The following is a 15,210-nucleotide window of genomic DNA, read 5'->3' on the forward strand; positions in this document are numbered from 1 at the left end:
AAGAGCGTCATTTTGTGTTGCTGAACATTTGTGGTTGTAGGTTGAAATCTAGGAAACAAAATGTTATGGGGGGGAAAAGAAAACACTTTATGAGGCTAAGATATTAGTGTGATAGAGTGTGAAACTAAACCAAGACGTGACAGAAAAAAATTAAAACATACAATTAAAAAACCCCCATATTTTAGAATAACCTTTAAGATTGCAAAAGTACTCACTCAGTTTCCCTGTGACAAACCAGTTTTCGTAAAACTGAAGAGGAAATTCTATCTTAAACGGCATATTTTTTTTAGACCTGACTAAGAGTGTTCATGGTTCTTGTGTCTGGACACCAGCTGCCACACTCTCTTCATCCATCTCAATAATTTAGTAAGAGATCCTTGGTACTTCAGCCTTCTGTCAAGAAGGAGAAAAAAACACTTTCCATTGGCAATCTCCCTCTTGTATTTGAGGTTTCTAAATTACTTTAAAATCTCTTTTCCATTATTCATATCAATTTTACTCAGCAGCTCAGCTCCTTCACACCCACTCAGAGGGGGCTGTCACTCAGCAGGCAGGCAAATCAGCCTTGTGAATATAAACCAAGGCAAAGTCAGTGTCTGTGTTATTACAAGGAGGCTCCTTGTACGTGGGCCAAAGATCCAGTTAAATGGTAATTTAGCAGCATTGTCAAATGTCAGTGATACCCCTTAAAATTGCTGAGGAGAATTTATTTATTTTTTTCCAGAGTATTATTGTCACTTTGAATATTTAAGTTGATGGTTGAGCTCATTTTGCAATTTTTTAAAAGGTTGGGATTGACAAACTCATAGAAAAGTAACTTACTGGTGTAAGACTGTGGGGGTTTCTTGTACTTGAAGTTTGGGGGTTCTCAAAACATCAGAAGAAAAACTAAAAGAAAAATAAAATAAATTTAGCAATGAAATAACAACCAACAGCATCTTGTTAAAGGTCACTAATAAAATGGCTGAGATGTTTAGAACTTGCAGTGACTCCTGAATGGCATGCAGAGTTAGTCATCCCTGTGAATAGTTGTATTATGTGCATGTCAGCAACGTATGCTTCTTGAATATGCATTCGCAGAGGGGCTGTGCTGGTGGCTGTGTGCATTCTGCCATTTTATTGACCTGCTGAAGGTTTAGTCTTTAACGGCTGCTCCAGTTTCTACCCAGGCTAGTTTAGAAGTCAAGGAATAGTTCTGCAGAAGTCTTTTTGTCTTAAGAAAGCGATTCACAAGATGTCTCCTTTGGTTTCCTGGAATCGAGATGTTTATTTTGTGCTACGTACAACAGCAACAGTTCTGTAGATTTCATAACCTTAAACATTCAAATTACAACTTTTGCTGAAATTTTCTTTCAGTGCGTATTACTCAGACTATCACCAGGCAGGAGTCTAAATAACAGCACTAGACAGAAAATAAGGTTGGTATTTCTGTTAAAATCTTTGAGACTGGACATAAAAGTGTCCCCCCAAAAAATAAATAATAAATTCTCAATAGCTACCTTCTTTGAGGACAAATCGTCCAGTTTTGTCATCCCGATCCAAAGCAGAACAAAATGAGAACAACCAAGTGTTTGTTCCCCAAATTTACCAGGGCTCTTCTGAGGTGAGCTTTCATATTTATTTGCAGGATTCTTTCCATTCCTCTGGCCTTGCCGCAGACACAATTGTTGAAAGTCATTTAAGAAGATAAAGACCAACTCCTTTTCCAGTCTGGGTGGTGGTTATGGGGCGGGCAGCCCTGCCCCTGGGGCTGCAGAACAAGCACCACATTCAAGTGCTGGGAAATTTTTGGTGATGGTGCATCTTTTGTGATGTATGTGAAGTAGTTTGGAAGTCCACCATGCCCTGAATAGCTTTGTGACCAGCCATGAAGACAGCCAAGTTGAGACACTGCTCAGGAAACCTCATCAAAGGCATTGATCCAGGGGCATGTGCTTTTCAAGTGTCATTTATGGTATTGGTAACCCACTTACTAGTAGTAATTTGATTTTTTTTTTAACTAGAAGAGTGTCCATCTGTCTGTCAGTCAGTCTGTCTCCCTGCTCTTTTTTGCTTTTTGTTTCCCTTCTATGCAGTTATTCTAACTGGTAGCCAAGTGCAAAAGAGAGGATGTGTTTAAAAATACGATACCCAATGATTTCAGTTTTTAAAAAGAGTTAAAAATGCTCCATTTGCACATTCACAATCCAGCAGCAATGTGCCCTTGTGACCAAGAAGGCCAATGCCATGCAGGGGTGCATTAAGAAGAGTGTGTCCAGCAGGTTGAAGGAGGTTCTTGTCCCCCTCTACTCTGTCCTAGTGAGACCCCACCTGGAGTATTGTGTCCAGTCCTAGGCTCCCCAGTTCAAGAGGGACAGAGATTTACTTGAGAGAGTACAACAGAGGCTACAAGGATGATTAAGGGACAGGAACACCTGTCTTGAGGAAAGGCTGAGAGACCTGGGGCTGTTTAGTCTAGACAAAAGAAGACTGAGAGGGGATCTTATCAATGTTTAAAAATATTTTAAGGGTGGGTGTCAAGAAGGAGGGACCAGTCTCTTTTCAGTCATGGCTTGTGATAGGATGAGGGGCAATGGATACAAACTTGAGAACAGGAAGTTCCATCTCAATATGAGGATATACTTCTTCACTGTGAGGGTTACGGAGCCCTGGGACAGGCTGCCCAGAGAGGTTGTGGAGTCTCCACCTCTGGAGACTTTCAAGACCCATCTGGATGTGTTTCTGAGTGACCTGCCCTAGATTCTGTGGTGGTCCTGCTCTGGCAGGGGGGTTGGACTTGATGATCTTCAGAAGTCCCTTCCAATCCCTGACATTCTGTGATTCTGTGATTCTGTTTGATGAAGGTGGGAAAACTAGGCATGATCAAAAACCCACTGGAATTGAAGAGAATCTTTCCATCCATTTCAGCAGGCTTGAAGGTGGCCTTCATGATTTGTAACAGTTATTTGTTGTCTTTCTTTGTACTTAATGCAACAATATATGTTTTTGCTTCTGTGATTTAAAAATGGTCTCAAACGTTAAAGGCAAGCCCCATCTTCTCAAGCAAAACCCCTACTCTGGTCCCTGCAGTATCTGCAGTCTGCTTCTGAACTTTGGGCTTCATCAGTGACCTCAGTGGAAATGATGCAGTTGCCTGAACAAGTAACTTTTAGAAGATACCAGAAGTGTTGGAGGAGGGCTGGGATAACTCAGCAGAGTAACTCAGATTTTGTTAGGATGAGAATTTGTTGTTCACTGGCAAACAGCCTAGTCTCAAGGGAGAGAATTTGCTCTTTGCCATTTGACTGTGCTCCTGGCACAAGACTGGGTGACCAAATGTCCCCCCCTGAGACAGCTGAGGGTCCCTCCCCAGGCACTGGACCTCACTCGTTTTTTGTGTGCAGTGACTATATTGAGCTCACAGGATCTCGTTTGATCCTCCTGCTGCTGCTACAGAAGGGGCGGGTGGGTTCTTATCCCTTCGGCCAAAATCTTTGTCCAAAATCAACAAAGCCTCATGCACGTTCTGGTTCAAGTACTTATGCAAACATATTTATGCAACTGTTTGTGGGATCTGACTTTCAAATAACATTCCATAAGCAAGACTTCAATGCAGCTGCTTTCAAAAACCAAGTGAGAGGATCCATGTATGTCACTTAGGTGAATTTAACTGAGAATTTCTCATAATACTCTCCAAAAATTTTTTCATATTGGTCCAGTTCTAAAGTTGGACTTAAGTATCATGTTGCTGTGATGTGTGGAGTTCATCCCTGTAGCCTAATCCCCTGAAAAGAGTGGAAATAAAGCAAGTTATACAAACTGAACACTGTCTGCATCTGAATAATTACATTAGATGTTTGATGAACAGGAGATTAAATTTTGTTTGTTTTAAAAAATACAGCTGACAAGCAGAGAGAATTGTTGGCAGGACTTAAGACCAGTTTTGGGATAATTACATTGTGTCAAGTAAGCTTGATGGCATTTGTATTTTAATTAATTAAACTTGGATAGCCAGTGCCAAAGCACTGTAACTGCATAGATGAGGGTCTCTGAATTTTTTGTAGAAAATCTTAAATTCAAGAGGAGAAAATCAGCCCAGGCCAAAGACCATTTTCTTCCCTGGAGCTTCGTAGGGAAGGTCTAGGGCTTTCTAAAGCAATGAAGTGCTGGTTTTCACTGCAGCCCAGGACGAGCTGCTGTTCAAAATAAGAAATCTATCACACCATTATCCTGTCATAAATTGTAAAAATGTCTGTATTTTATTAAAAAGAAAGAAAACAGGTGAAATATGTATTGTTAGAAGGAGTGTGCTTTTGCTACCAGCAGCACAACTTCATCACAGCCCTTGGCCTCAGAGTTTCTGTTCTGCACCTGCACAGCTTTGGCCCTGCCAAGATAAACACTCTCCAAGACAGGGGCTACGTCATCACTTTTAATCTGGGTGAAGTGCCAGGTGACATTATGGAGCAGGATAGTGGTTCGTGTAGAAAAAGCCTCTGCTGTGCTCTCTTGGACTACATTTCCACTCCAGGGGTTTGCATTGCAAGTAAATAGCGAGGAGGCACAGGGCTTATCCAGCAGCACTTTGGGCTCACACACTTTCATGTCCTGATCCTGGCCACTCTGCTTTGAGGTGGGGCAGGGCTCTTAGCCCCATTGTAGAAATGCAGCAAGCTGCTGGGGTCTGCAAGGTACAGAATGTTACTTGTGCTGGTAACTGAATTCCCAGGGGAGCCTAGATGCTTGTGTTAGGCTTTTATAACATGACTTAGCTGCTACACTTCCCGGGAGTTTTTGAATGAGCTGAAATGAGGAGGTTTTATTTTGGTCTTGCAGCCTCTAATTGTTTGGCTTGCCTCTCTTTTTAAATGCATTGCTGGAGACAGGGCAAATGGGGAGTCCTCAGCATCTCAACAACAGGGTTCCATATTTTAAAAAACCCAAAGAACAACAAAAAAAACCCCAAACAAACCCCAAACTCCAGGGGAAAAAAAACAACAAACAAAAAGCCATAAAAACCCCACAAACAAACCCAAAAAACCCAAACAAAACAAAAAAAGCAGACAAGTGGACAAGAAGTTTCCTTTCTGTTTCTTCCCATTCTGCAACATTCTCCAGCAGCCACCATGAAAAGGAGATCCCTCACTCCCTTACTGTACATGTACTTGGCCAATTTCTACACTTCAAACAGCATTAACTTGGTTTCTTCATTAGAAATGGGCCCTTCTTTTCAGATTCTGAAAGAAAGAAACCTGATATGTTTTTCACTGCAAGTACACAGGTTCTCAGCAGTTTATAAAGTTCTGAGTGGCCATGACATCTCCAGTAGTGAAGGCCACCAAAAAATCAGAAGGTAGTAAGTGGGTCTGCAGAAATCTTAACATGGCCAATCTTGGGATCTTGCTTTTGAACACAAGGATTAACTTTTGCATTGAAGCATATTTATTAGAGATAGAAAGCTGTCTTTTGTAGAGTGCAAGAGCTAATGTTCCAGCTTTCCAGATTATTCTGAAATACAAGAGCAACACAGTCACTGTTAATAATGCAATCAAAGCAATTTAAATCCTTTTAAAGCATCCACAAAGGATCTTTTGATAAGAAGCAACTTTCATCAGCCTCAAAGACTATGCAGTTTAGTATGTACTGTTTGTTAAGTTTATACCACTTTTGGCTGGAGAAGAGCAGCAGTAAATTATAAGATATATTTATAAGGACTGGTGTTAGACTTGCTGGTTTTAAATGAGAAATGTATTTGTATTAATGTGGTTATTCAGTATTAAAAGATGCAATTTGTTTTCTTTTAGTACCCTGACTGGACACAAAATATTTCTGTAAGCTATAAAGGCTTTGGTCTTCTTTTTTTTGACAAAAAGGAGGAAATTGATTCAATTGCACTCTGTACAATGGGCTCTGAGTGTCTGTTTAGGTCAGTCATGCTGAATATTTTTTAATGTTGCTTTTACTTTCTGCTTCTGTCCTTTTCATTGTGTGGCCCTGTAAGAGAACTTACATGTAGAAAGCAGAGATGGGGAAAAAGTTGTTTTATATTTAAGCTGGGTTGGTTAGGATCTCTTTTAGGAGAGTTTGAATGAGGAGGGAGGTGTGTGATTTTGGGACATCTCTTGCTGAACTTTCCATCCATCCCAGGGCTGGTGGGAATCACTTTGTCAACCCTCAGACCCTTGAAAAAAATAAAGTCCTTTTTTTGGCTTGCCAAGAGTCTTGCAAACAGATTACAAGGCCCTTCTGGCTCTGGTGACTCTCCCTGTGGTACAGGTTGAGTGTAGGGACTGAGAGTTCCTTTGTATTCCAATGCTTTCTTCCATGAGTTTGTTGGGACTGGAGAAGGCTGGAGAAAGAGAACAGCAGGTAAATAGTTTACTTGGAACATCTGTTTGAAAGACTTTGACTCACCTTAATTGAAAAAAAAAAAAAAAGGGAAGATGAGTTCTTATGTTGTGTCATTGAGCATGAGCAGGAAGAGAACAATTAATTCTTTCTACATCCACTGGGTGGTTTCTGGGGCATAAGGAGGGTTTTTTGGTTAATTTCTTTTTTGTTAGTTGTTTTTTTTTGTTGGTTTGTTTGGTTTGTTTTTTTGTTAGTTGTTTTTTTTTGTTGGTTTGTTTGGTTTGTTTTTTTTAAGGCAGCAGAATTACATTGCATTTGGATCTTACTCAGTTCTGATCCAGGTTGATTTAATGCCAGGGAGAGCAGAGATCAAAAGACCATGTCCAAGTTTGCCTGTGCAGCAACATGGCTCATGTCTTCTTGGTGATCCTCAATGCATTGAAATATCTTCTTTTGGAATTCCAGTATGTTGGAAACTAAAATATTCCTTAGTAAACAGCACATTAACTGCAATCATTGGCCACATCAGTAATGACCAAAAAGCTGAAAAGATGTTCCTGGCTTTTGTAGACTTGAATAGGGAGATTTAAACTGAGCTCATCCCTCACCACAAGCACCCACAGGAGGAACCCTCACCAGCTGGCTGCAGGTGTTGGGTTAGCAGCCCTTCAAAATGAGGTCTTCTGCCCAGAAACAGAAGTACAACTTTCCATAGCAGTCCTGTTTAGACACCTGCAGTTTACAGAGAATGAAACGGCATCAGAAAAGAGTGGGTTTCAGCCAGGAGTCCTCACCCAGTTTTGTAGCTCCCCACTAACCCACCAAAACCCACAGGTATATTGCAAATGGGTAAAAGGAGAGGGGACCTGGTCTTCCTACAAGCTACAACTTTCTCTTCCATCTTGCGAAGATAATACTTTGACCCAGGAAAAGATGCTAGTTAAATGAGAAAATTAAGATTAAAAAATCATCCCAAATCACAGGAAGTTTTTAAATCTAATTAAAATATTGTAATATTTCCCTTTTACTTGAAAGCCAGAAATTTTATCATCATCAGCAACTTTATGACATTGTTGGGGTCCTTTCACTTTGTTGAAGACGTGTTTTTATCAGTCTGAAATTTTACCAATAGGACTGTTTTTCCCAGGTGTGTGCTTAGATATTTTTCAGAACCGCACCAGAGCATCTGTTGGGGAACAAATTTGGTCACAGACTTCGAATAACGATGGCATTGTCTGTAGGCAGGTGTAACTATTTTGGTGTGTTCTGTGTACTGGGTGCTCTTTAAAGCAGTATTTCAACACATGAGCTATGAAGTAAAGGGAAAAATGTGTCAGTAGAATTTAGAATAAATGTTATTTGTTTTTATTCAGCTTATGAATGTTTATGATGACATTTTATGTAATACCTTTTTTAAATTAATCTGTGTCGTGACTTGGTTAGGAAGATAAAGAATTCACTTGCATGCGCACGTTATTGCCAATGATAGTTTGTAAATAAAGAGCTTGGTGTCAGTGAGAAGAGACTTTCCTAGGGCTTTGACCCACCCAGCTTTTCACCCCCATTTTGGGTGACTTTGCAGGTGTCAAACCGGATTGTGCCAAAGCAGGAGGATGTGACTACCAAAGATACCACTCTCAGAGCTGTTTTAGTTACGCTCCATCATCGTAAGCATATGGTTTCACTTCCAAGTGTTTAACATTTCCATTTCCTCAGGAAATCGTTCTTTCTATTTTTTAAACTTCTGAAACTGGGTGGATATTTTTACTGGCAGGCAGAGGGAGAGCAACACGACACGATTAGCCCCAGCCTGAGGGAGCCCCTGGCGCGATACCCGCCCCCTCCCCTCCTCAGCACAGCTTGGGGTGCTTCAGCCACCTCTCTGGGGTACAGCACACTGTTAAAACACTTCTGCTTTCCTTGCTATAATAAAACTATGCACTCTTTTTTCTCTGCTTTAGCTGAGAGAGGTGTTTTTCTTTCTTAGTCCCCTCGAGGGCTCATGCATCCCAAGAATTAGCAGAGAGCAGACTCCTTCAGCTGACTCAGTGAGGCCAATGGCAAATTCAGGGCCTAAGAAAATATTGTGTGTCACCTAGAAGGAATGAAAGCAGTTGCATCATGTATTTATTGTCTGCATTGGTCTATCCAGCACTTAAACGAACACAACCCAGGAGTGGATGGCTCCAGGGAACTGCTCTGCCTCTTGTGTTTTCAGAGATTATTTCTGGTATTTCCTTTTTCCTTATTATGAACCGGTCACCCTTCTCACATGTTGGCCAACTTAGGTACCCTAGGAAGAAGTCTGTGCCCATAACTCCTTCATGTTTCATTCCTCCACATATGTAAAAGTGTTTAGCTGCTTGTTTTCTTTTCCTGCTATGCTATAAAGTACAGTTACTGTCTGAAGAATTTGCACACTTATTTAGCTGACACCACCAGCTCTTGTGTTAGAAGAGCATCCTCTGCTACAGCGAGTGTCAGTGTATCATAACACCTTTGAGAAACTAATTGCATTTTGTACAAGCATTGCCACTATGCATCATGGAGCATTGTACAGGAGAAAATACAGGATGAAGTGGCTGGTTGATGCATGTGTTCCTCTGTGGTTTATCCTGTTACAAATTCAGACAGCTGTGTTTTTTGCACTGCTTGTTTAACATGAGGAAGATGGCCGTGGGTTTGGGCTTCTGGAGGGACTGGGTTTGGGACAGTGATCAGGCAGGATGTGTGTGGCTGGTGTTCAGGGTGGGGGTTTTATTCATGCCCTCAGAAGAGTGAGTTAGTCAAAGCAGCAGCAAACATCACTCAGATGTGGTTCAACCTCCAACCCTCCAGAGGCAGCCTTGGGTGCTCCTGCTCACCTGCCTCCCAGCTACAGGTCACCAAGTCCAACACACTGTACAGCATTTAACCTCCTGGAGGGATGTCCTGGTTCTGGAGGACGTGGTCCTCAGGCCATGACCTGTGATGAGCAAGCCCTTTGGCTCAGTGCCTCCATGGCAAAGGCGAGCTCTTTCGCAGCCAGGTGCCTGCAGATTGTCATAGAATGGTTTGGGTTGAATGGACCTTAAAGATCATCTAGCTCTAACCCCCCTTCATGGGCAGGGACACCTTCCACTAGACCAGGTTGCTCTAAGCCCCATCCAGCTTGGCCTTGGACACTTCCAGGGATAGAGCATTCACAACTTCTATGAGCAATCTGTGCCAGATGTCTCCCCACCTTCAGAGTGAAGAATTTCTTCCCAATATCCAGCCTAATCTCCCCTCTTCCAGTTTAAAGTCATTACCCCTTGTCCAATCACTGCATGCCCTTGGAGTGGATGGAGCTAGAGGGCACAGAGGGACAAAGCCAACTGGAAATACAAGACATTGCAGGAGCAATTCCAGGCCTGAGAAGAAGTAACCAAGGCTCTGACAACTTGTGTGGGTTTCATATGTCTGTTTGCAGTGCTATGTTATGTGTTTAGAAGCCGGTTGTTTCCATAATAACAGCAAGTGCCATATGGCAACGAGGAGGGTGGTGAGAGGAACACTTAAGGAAACACAGTATGTTGTTTGACATATGTGTGCTTCCAGAGGAATAACGTGTCTTGAGAGAGTACTGCTGCTCCAAACAGGCTGGGGGATTTGCTGTTCTCACCAGAAAAATATCCAAAACCCTCGGCATTTGTACTGGTACAATGCCAATTAATAATGCCTGCCCTTCTCCCATGTTTTCCAGCAGACAGTCCCTGTGCTGGGTAAAGGACCTTCTGCTTTTCTGGGGATGATGGTTTGGGATGCACCAGCCCAGGGCATGGCATTTAAACAAGATGTTTAAGGGGAGATACACTTCTGTAGAGGGTGGCTGAAACTGAAACCATTTAGATGCCATATGCTCCATCCCTTTGTTAATGCTCAGTGAGAAAATTGCAGAGATTTGGAAACCTTTGAAAATATGTAGTTTGCAAAAATTGTTTAGTAGGGAGTGGGTTGAGCATTTCCTGCTATTCGGGGCACTTCAGTGTGTATCTAGGAAGCACCCAGGAAGATCTCCACAAAATCCAGCTTTTCCTTCCTTTTAATGTATGACTCACATTGAAGGACTTGTGATTTACTCCTTACGTTCCCACAGACACTACCAGGCTCAGCAGTACCTTTGCAAAGTGCATATATTTCCACCACAGAAATGAAATTATTTTTTCATAATAGCTGAATGGCTTTTGTGGGAATTTTAACAACATGAGCTCTATACAATGAAGCCTCCTCTATGCAAGTCTTAAAACCCTTAATTATATTTTGTATTTGGATACCTGAAATGTGGTGGTGGGGAGAAGGTGGCAGTTCTGATTTGGGGCCACCGCTGTGTGTTCACTTGCAGTGCTTTTTAAACTCCTAATCAACCCAAAAGGCAAAGCTCTTCTCATTTTCATGCTTCTCTTCTTCTCTTTATTGCCTCTAGAGAGAGATTACTGCAGCATATGTGAAAAGCAGCCGATCGGAAGGCTTCTCTTTCGGCAGTTCTGTGAAACTCGACCCGAGCTCGAGTGCTGCATTAGGTTCCTTGACTCGGTGGTAAGTCAGTTCTTGTAATATTTTGGGGTGCTTCACTGTGCTGTCCTGGCAGAGGAGACTCCCGTGGCCCCAAGAAATCACCGTTTCATGGGATGTGATTCTTTAAAGTGCCTGAGCAAGCAGCGGATGGGGCTGACCCTGTCGGTGTCCCAGCACTGTTGGCAGTAGAGGGGCAGTGCACTAGGGGGTCTGTCCCAGCTTTGGGGAACATAATATACTGAACAGGGACAAGGACAGGTACCCCAGCAAGGGGCTGGCACAGCCTCCCTTCATGTCCACACCCAAGCAGCTGAGCTGCTCTACATAATGTCTTTTGATTTGGGAGAAGCCTGCAGTGCTGGGAGGCACTGGGAGGAAAGAGAAGATGATGAATGGACTGACAAGAGAGGATGTAAGGAGTGTGATAATACTAATATTGATCTCTTACCAAGCCTTTTCATCAGTAGACTTCAGGGTGATTTCCAAAGGACATCCTGATTGTTATCCAGGTTTTTCAAACAGGAAAACAGATGCACAAGGTACAGAGGTGACTTGCTTGAGGTCACCATAAAACAAATCTGCTCCATTTTCCACCCCACTGAGCTATCAGTTCACCCAACCCTGAGCAACCCTGGGGGGACCTGATGCTCTTTCCCAATGTGACACCACTTGGCCATGTGTAGTGCCAGCAGGAGAGGCTGTTATCAGTGGAACAGTCTCTCAGTGGCTTTCTTGCTGGGGGCTTGCAGAGGGGCTGGGTGTTGATGAGCCAAAAGGCTAAATTGTACCAGAAAGGAAGATGAACTTGTCACTGCTGAGTGCGAGTGTCCAGGAGGCCTGACTGACAGTCAAAATCAAATAGATGCATACCAACAGGAATTAACATTGGCTTTGTTTGTACTGTGGTGAAGCTATTCTGAAGTATAGGAAGATGAGAGGATTGCACTGAAGTTGTAGAACTAAGAGTCTGGGAGAGGACATATGGTCACTAAAGGTTTATGTTAGCACTGCAGCATCTACAGCAGATTTACAGCATCACAGAAAGTGTTGGATAAAATCCAGTTCAAATCAGTTTTACCTGATGTTCCTAGCACTTACCGTGCTTTTCCCTGGGAGAAAGGTTTAGCCATCAAGGTGTGTAAAACTGCTCCATCTGACAAATGCTCCGTGTAGCTTGGCTCAAGGCCAGCAAGCAGGAGGACAGTTTGGGTACCCTGAGTGTGTTTGTCCTGCACCAAACCAGCAACTCCTAGTGAGGTATCTGCCACTGATGAAACACCACACACCCGTCCTGGGGGAGGAATCCCTGCAGAAATGCCACAAAATGTGTGACACCCACAGCCCCGAGGAGATGGGTGATAGCCATCCCTCTAGGAAGCCACAGAAATCCTTTCGGAGACAGCAACAAAAGCTTGCTTCCAAGTGGTTTTAATTTCAGACAGAACAGACAGATCCATCCCCAGTTTGGAGAGGGTTAGCGAGGCTCTGTTCTTTTCTCACGCCTCCTCGCAGCGGCAGGCGTCACAGTTTGGTCCCACAGTTTGGTGCCCAGGGGCTGAGGAGAACAAGCCCCTGTTGTGCGGCCCCTGCACATGCCCAGCAGCAGCCACTTCAGCTGTCACAGCATCTGGGCTAAAGGAAACACAACTGTCCTCCTGGGTGTGTCCCCAGTGCCACCAGCCCAGAGCACCGTGTGATAACATTCGGGTTGGCGTGGGGTCACGGCTGCAGTGCTGTCTGGTGGCATCTCCCAGCCTCTCCCAGCATCCACCAGCTTCTCCTGCCCAGCCCACCTCTAGCTATGGGAATTGAGGGCACTGTGTCATTTACTTCTCCCAAAGCCCTGTGGAGTGGTGCCAAGCACTGAAACTCCATGTCCTCCCAGCATCCATGCAGCACAGGTGACACTGGTCCTGCAAAAGGTCGTGGTGGGACTGGCTTTGTTTTAAAGCTCCTTCTCTGAGCAATCCCAGACTGATATCTCCAAATCCTTTTCCAAGGGTGTGCTTTGCACCCACCCCTGGGTTCACTTGGCAGACTGGAGATGGCCTGTGTACCATCACTGGGCCAGCAATCCATTCCCAGTTAGGCTGAGACTGACAGTAGGAGGATTTAGGGAACAAAATTCCTGGCTGTGTGAGGGTCTGGATATTTACTCTTTCTCTCTCCTTTTTAACGCTAATTAACAGCAGTCTCCTTTGTTTATTGATTCCAAATTCTGTACAGGCTTGCTCCCAGCCTGTGAAAATCCCTGAGCAACACAGCCCATAGCCATTAAACTGGATGATTGCTACTGAAATTCACTCAGCAGGGTCACCCAGCATCGAATGAGTTGTGGGATTCAGGCCAAGTCCTACTTTAGGCAAAGTCCTATAATGAGACCAGAAGTTTGACTTTACAGCCCTATGCTAAGACCACCAGGAATGTGAAACCTTTTGGAGACCACCTGGTGTAACAAGCCTGGAGCAGAAAAAAGCCAAGAGCCTTCATTTTATTTTGACTTCAGTTATTTTTTCTAAAATCAGATGCAAAACTTAGCTTTTGTGTAATATCAAACAAAGAGGAAAAAGATAAAAATGGAAAATATTTAGCTGTTCATGAGAGCTCTTTGGTCATTGGAAGGCAGGACCACTTCTCTTCTACAGAGCACAGCTAAGTGATTTTACCAGATCACACAGTAAGTCACAGGCAGAAGCCAGGAATTGATGCCACTCCATTTTTAATACAGATTTTTAACCAGTGCACTCAACTTTCTGCAAAGAAAGCAGTGATCAGGACTCCTGAGAGAAAACCAGAACTTGAGTCAAACACTCAACAACCTACCAGCAGCCTCCATTACCATCCTTAAGTTTTGCAACCTCTCTCTCACACCTTTGATTTCAAAGGCTGGTAAAATCAAGCAGACCTTGTAGAGGTCTACATACATAAAGAGAAAAAAAAAGAAATCTCCTCTTTGCTGGACATTTATTTCAATTGTTGCGTGAAATAACTAACCTGGTCTGATGTCGTCATCTGCAAATCTAGTTATATCAGCATCTGAGGGTTTTTTGTCTGTGCAGTTAAGCAGTTGTTAGGCTATTTCTGAAAAAAAAAAAAAAAAAAAAAAAGATTTGTGTCATTAAATTTTTCATGCATGTAGGTGTGTCTGTCAGTTCCCTCTGAAACCTGTGAATACCTTGGCCAATTTCAATCAATAATTGAGATTAAAGGGCTCAGAAGCTTGAAGTTTCTACCTGTTTTCTGATAATGGTGTTTGGGTAATTAGTCACAATCGATCAATTGTAGAACAGACTACAAAGATACGTGGGTTGTGAGCAGCTGGCCCCAAGATTAAATTAGAAAAGTGATAAAAAGAGATGCCGAGCTTTGCCATGCAGTGCTGGTGGAGCTGTGGGTGTTTGGTTCCCACCACTGCTTTGGGACCAGTGAGTGGCCATCAGTGTGTCTGTCTGGGAAATGGGGCTACAGCAACCCCTTTTCCTAGGTGGAACAGTAAGGCTGTAAGATCATAGAGCCATCTCTTATTATGGATATCGTGCAAACACTTTCATGATGGAGGTCCTGACCTAACTAGATAAAATGTCTAGTAAGAAGCTCCAATGGCTGCAGCTTGCTCTTATCTGTGTGCACATAAACACCAACATCTCCCATAATTAGTTCACCAAAGCCTTATGTAGCCATTCAGATGAAGGAACTATGCAAACATAAGCTGTTATCATTAAATGGAGATGGTTTATGATTAAATCAGCTCCCCTAGAAGCCCTTAGCAAAGAATGCCCATGGAGCCCTAAAGCACACTTTGCTGTGCTTACAAATATTTTAGCAACATCATGCAAATCTGGGGCTGTTGAAAGACAGCTGTTGAAATAAAAGTGTTAGGGAGTATGTTTCCTGTGATGAAAGGCAGATCAGTGAGCAGGGAATCTGCTAGGAAGACATGCTTCCTTCCCTGCAGCCCAGGTCTCCAGCACAAGAACGTGGCAATTCAGCAGGGATGTCTTGCCCATGTCCCCTTCTCTACAGTACATTTCCCATGTGCTAGCTTGTGACATTCCTCTCCTCTACACTCCGCTCTGCTTCTCTCTCCTGGAATCCCTTTCCTGCTTTGTCTACTCACATTCTTTTTCTTTTTTCTTTTTCTTTTTCTTTTTTTTTTTTTTTTTTTTTTCCCAGAGAAGGGCTTTTAACATTTTAACATGAACCAGATTTAGGTAGATCAGAGGAGAACATGGCTAATTCCGGTCAAGGAGAAAATAACCTGACATTATTTTCTCTCTATTCTATATGATGTTATGTCTTTTGCACTGGAGACACATCAAGATGCATCCTCTGGAGGAAAATATT

At 43.0% G+C, this 15,210-nt stretch overlaps 1 protein-coding gene across 1 annotated transcript in view; it reads left to right on the top strand.

Annotated features, from left to right (window-relative positions):
- The window catches only part of GRK5 (G protein-coupled receptor kinase 5), a gene marked incomplete at its 5' end in the record, with an annotated part of 93,990 nt that overhangs the window by 27,030 nt on the left and 51,750 nt on the right, over positions 1-15,210 (top strand). The window contains 1 exon segment of the mRNA XM_010003969.1: positions 10,775-10,887. Within this exon segment, the coding sequence (XP_010002271.1) occupies positions 10,775-10,887 (113 nt within the window).

This window comes from Chaetura pelagica, unplaced genomic scaffold (assembly GCF_000747805.2).
Source record: "Chaetura pelagica isolate M959 unplaced genomic scaffold, ChaPel_1.0 scaffold248, whole genome shotgun sequence".
Classification (NCBI taxonomy): domain Eukaryota; kingdom Metazoa; phylum Chordata; class Aves; order Apodiformes; family Apodidae; genus Chaetura; species Chaetura pelagica.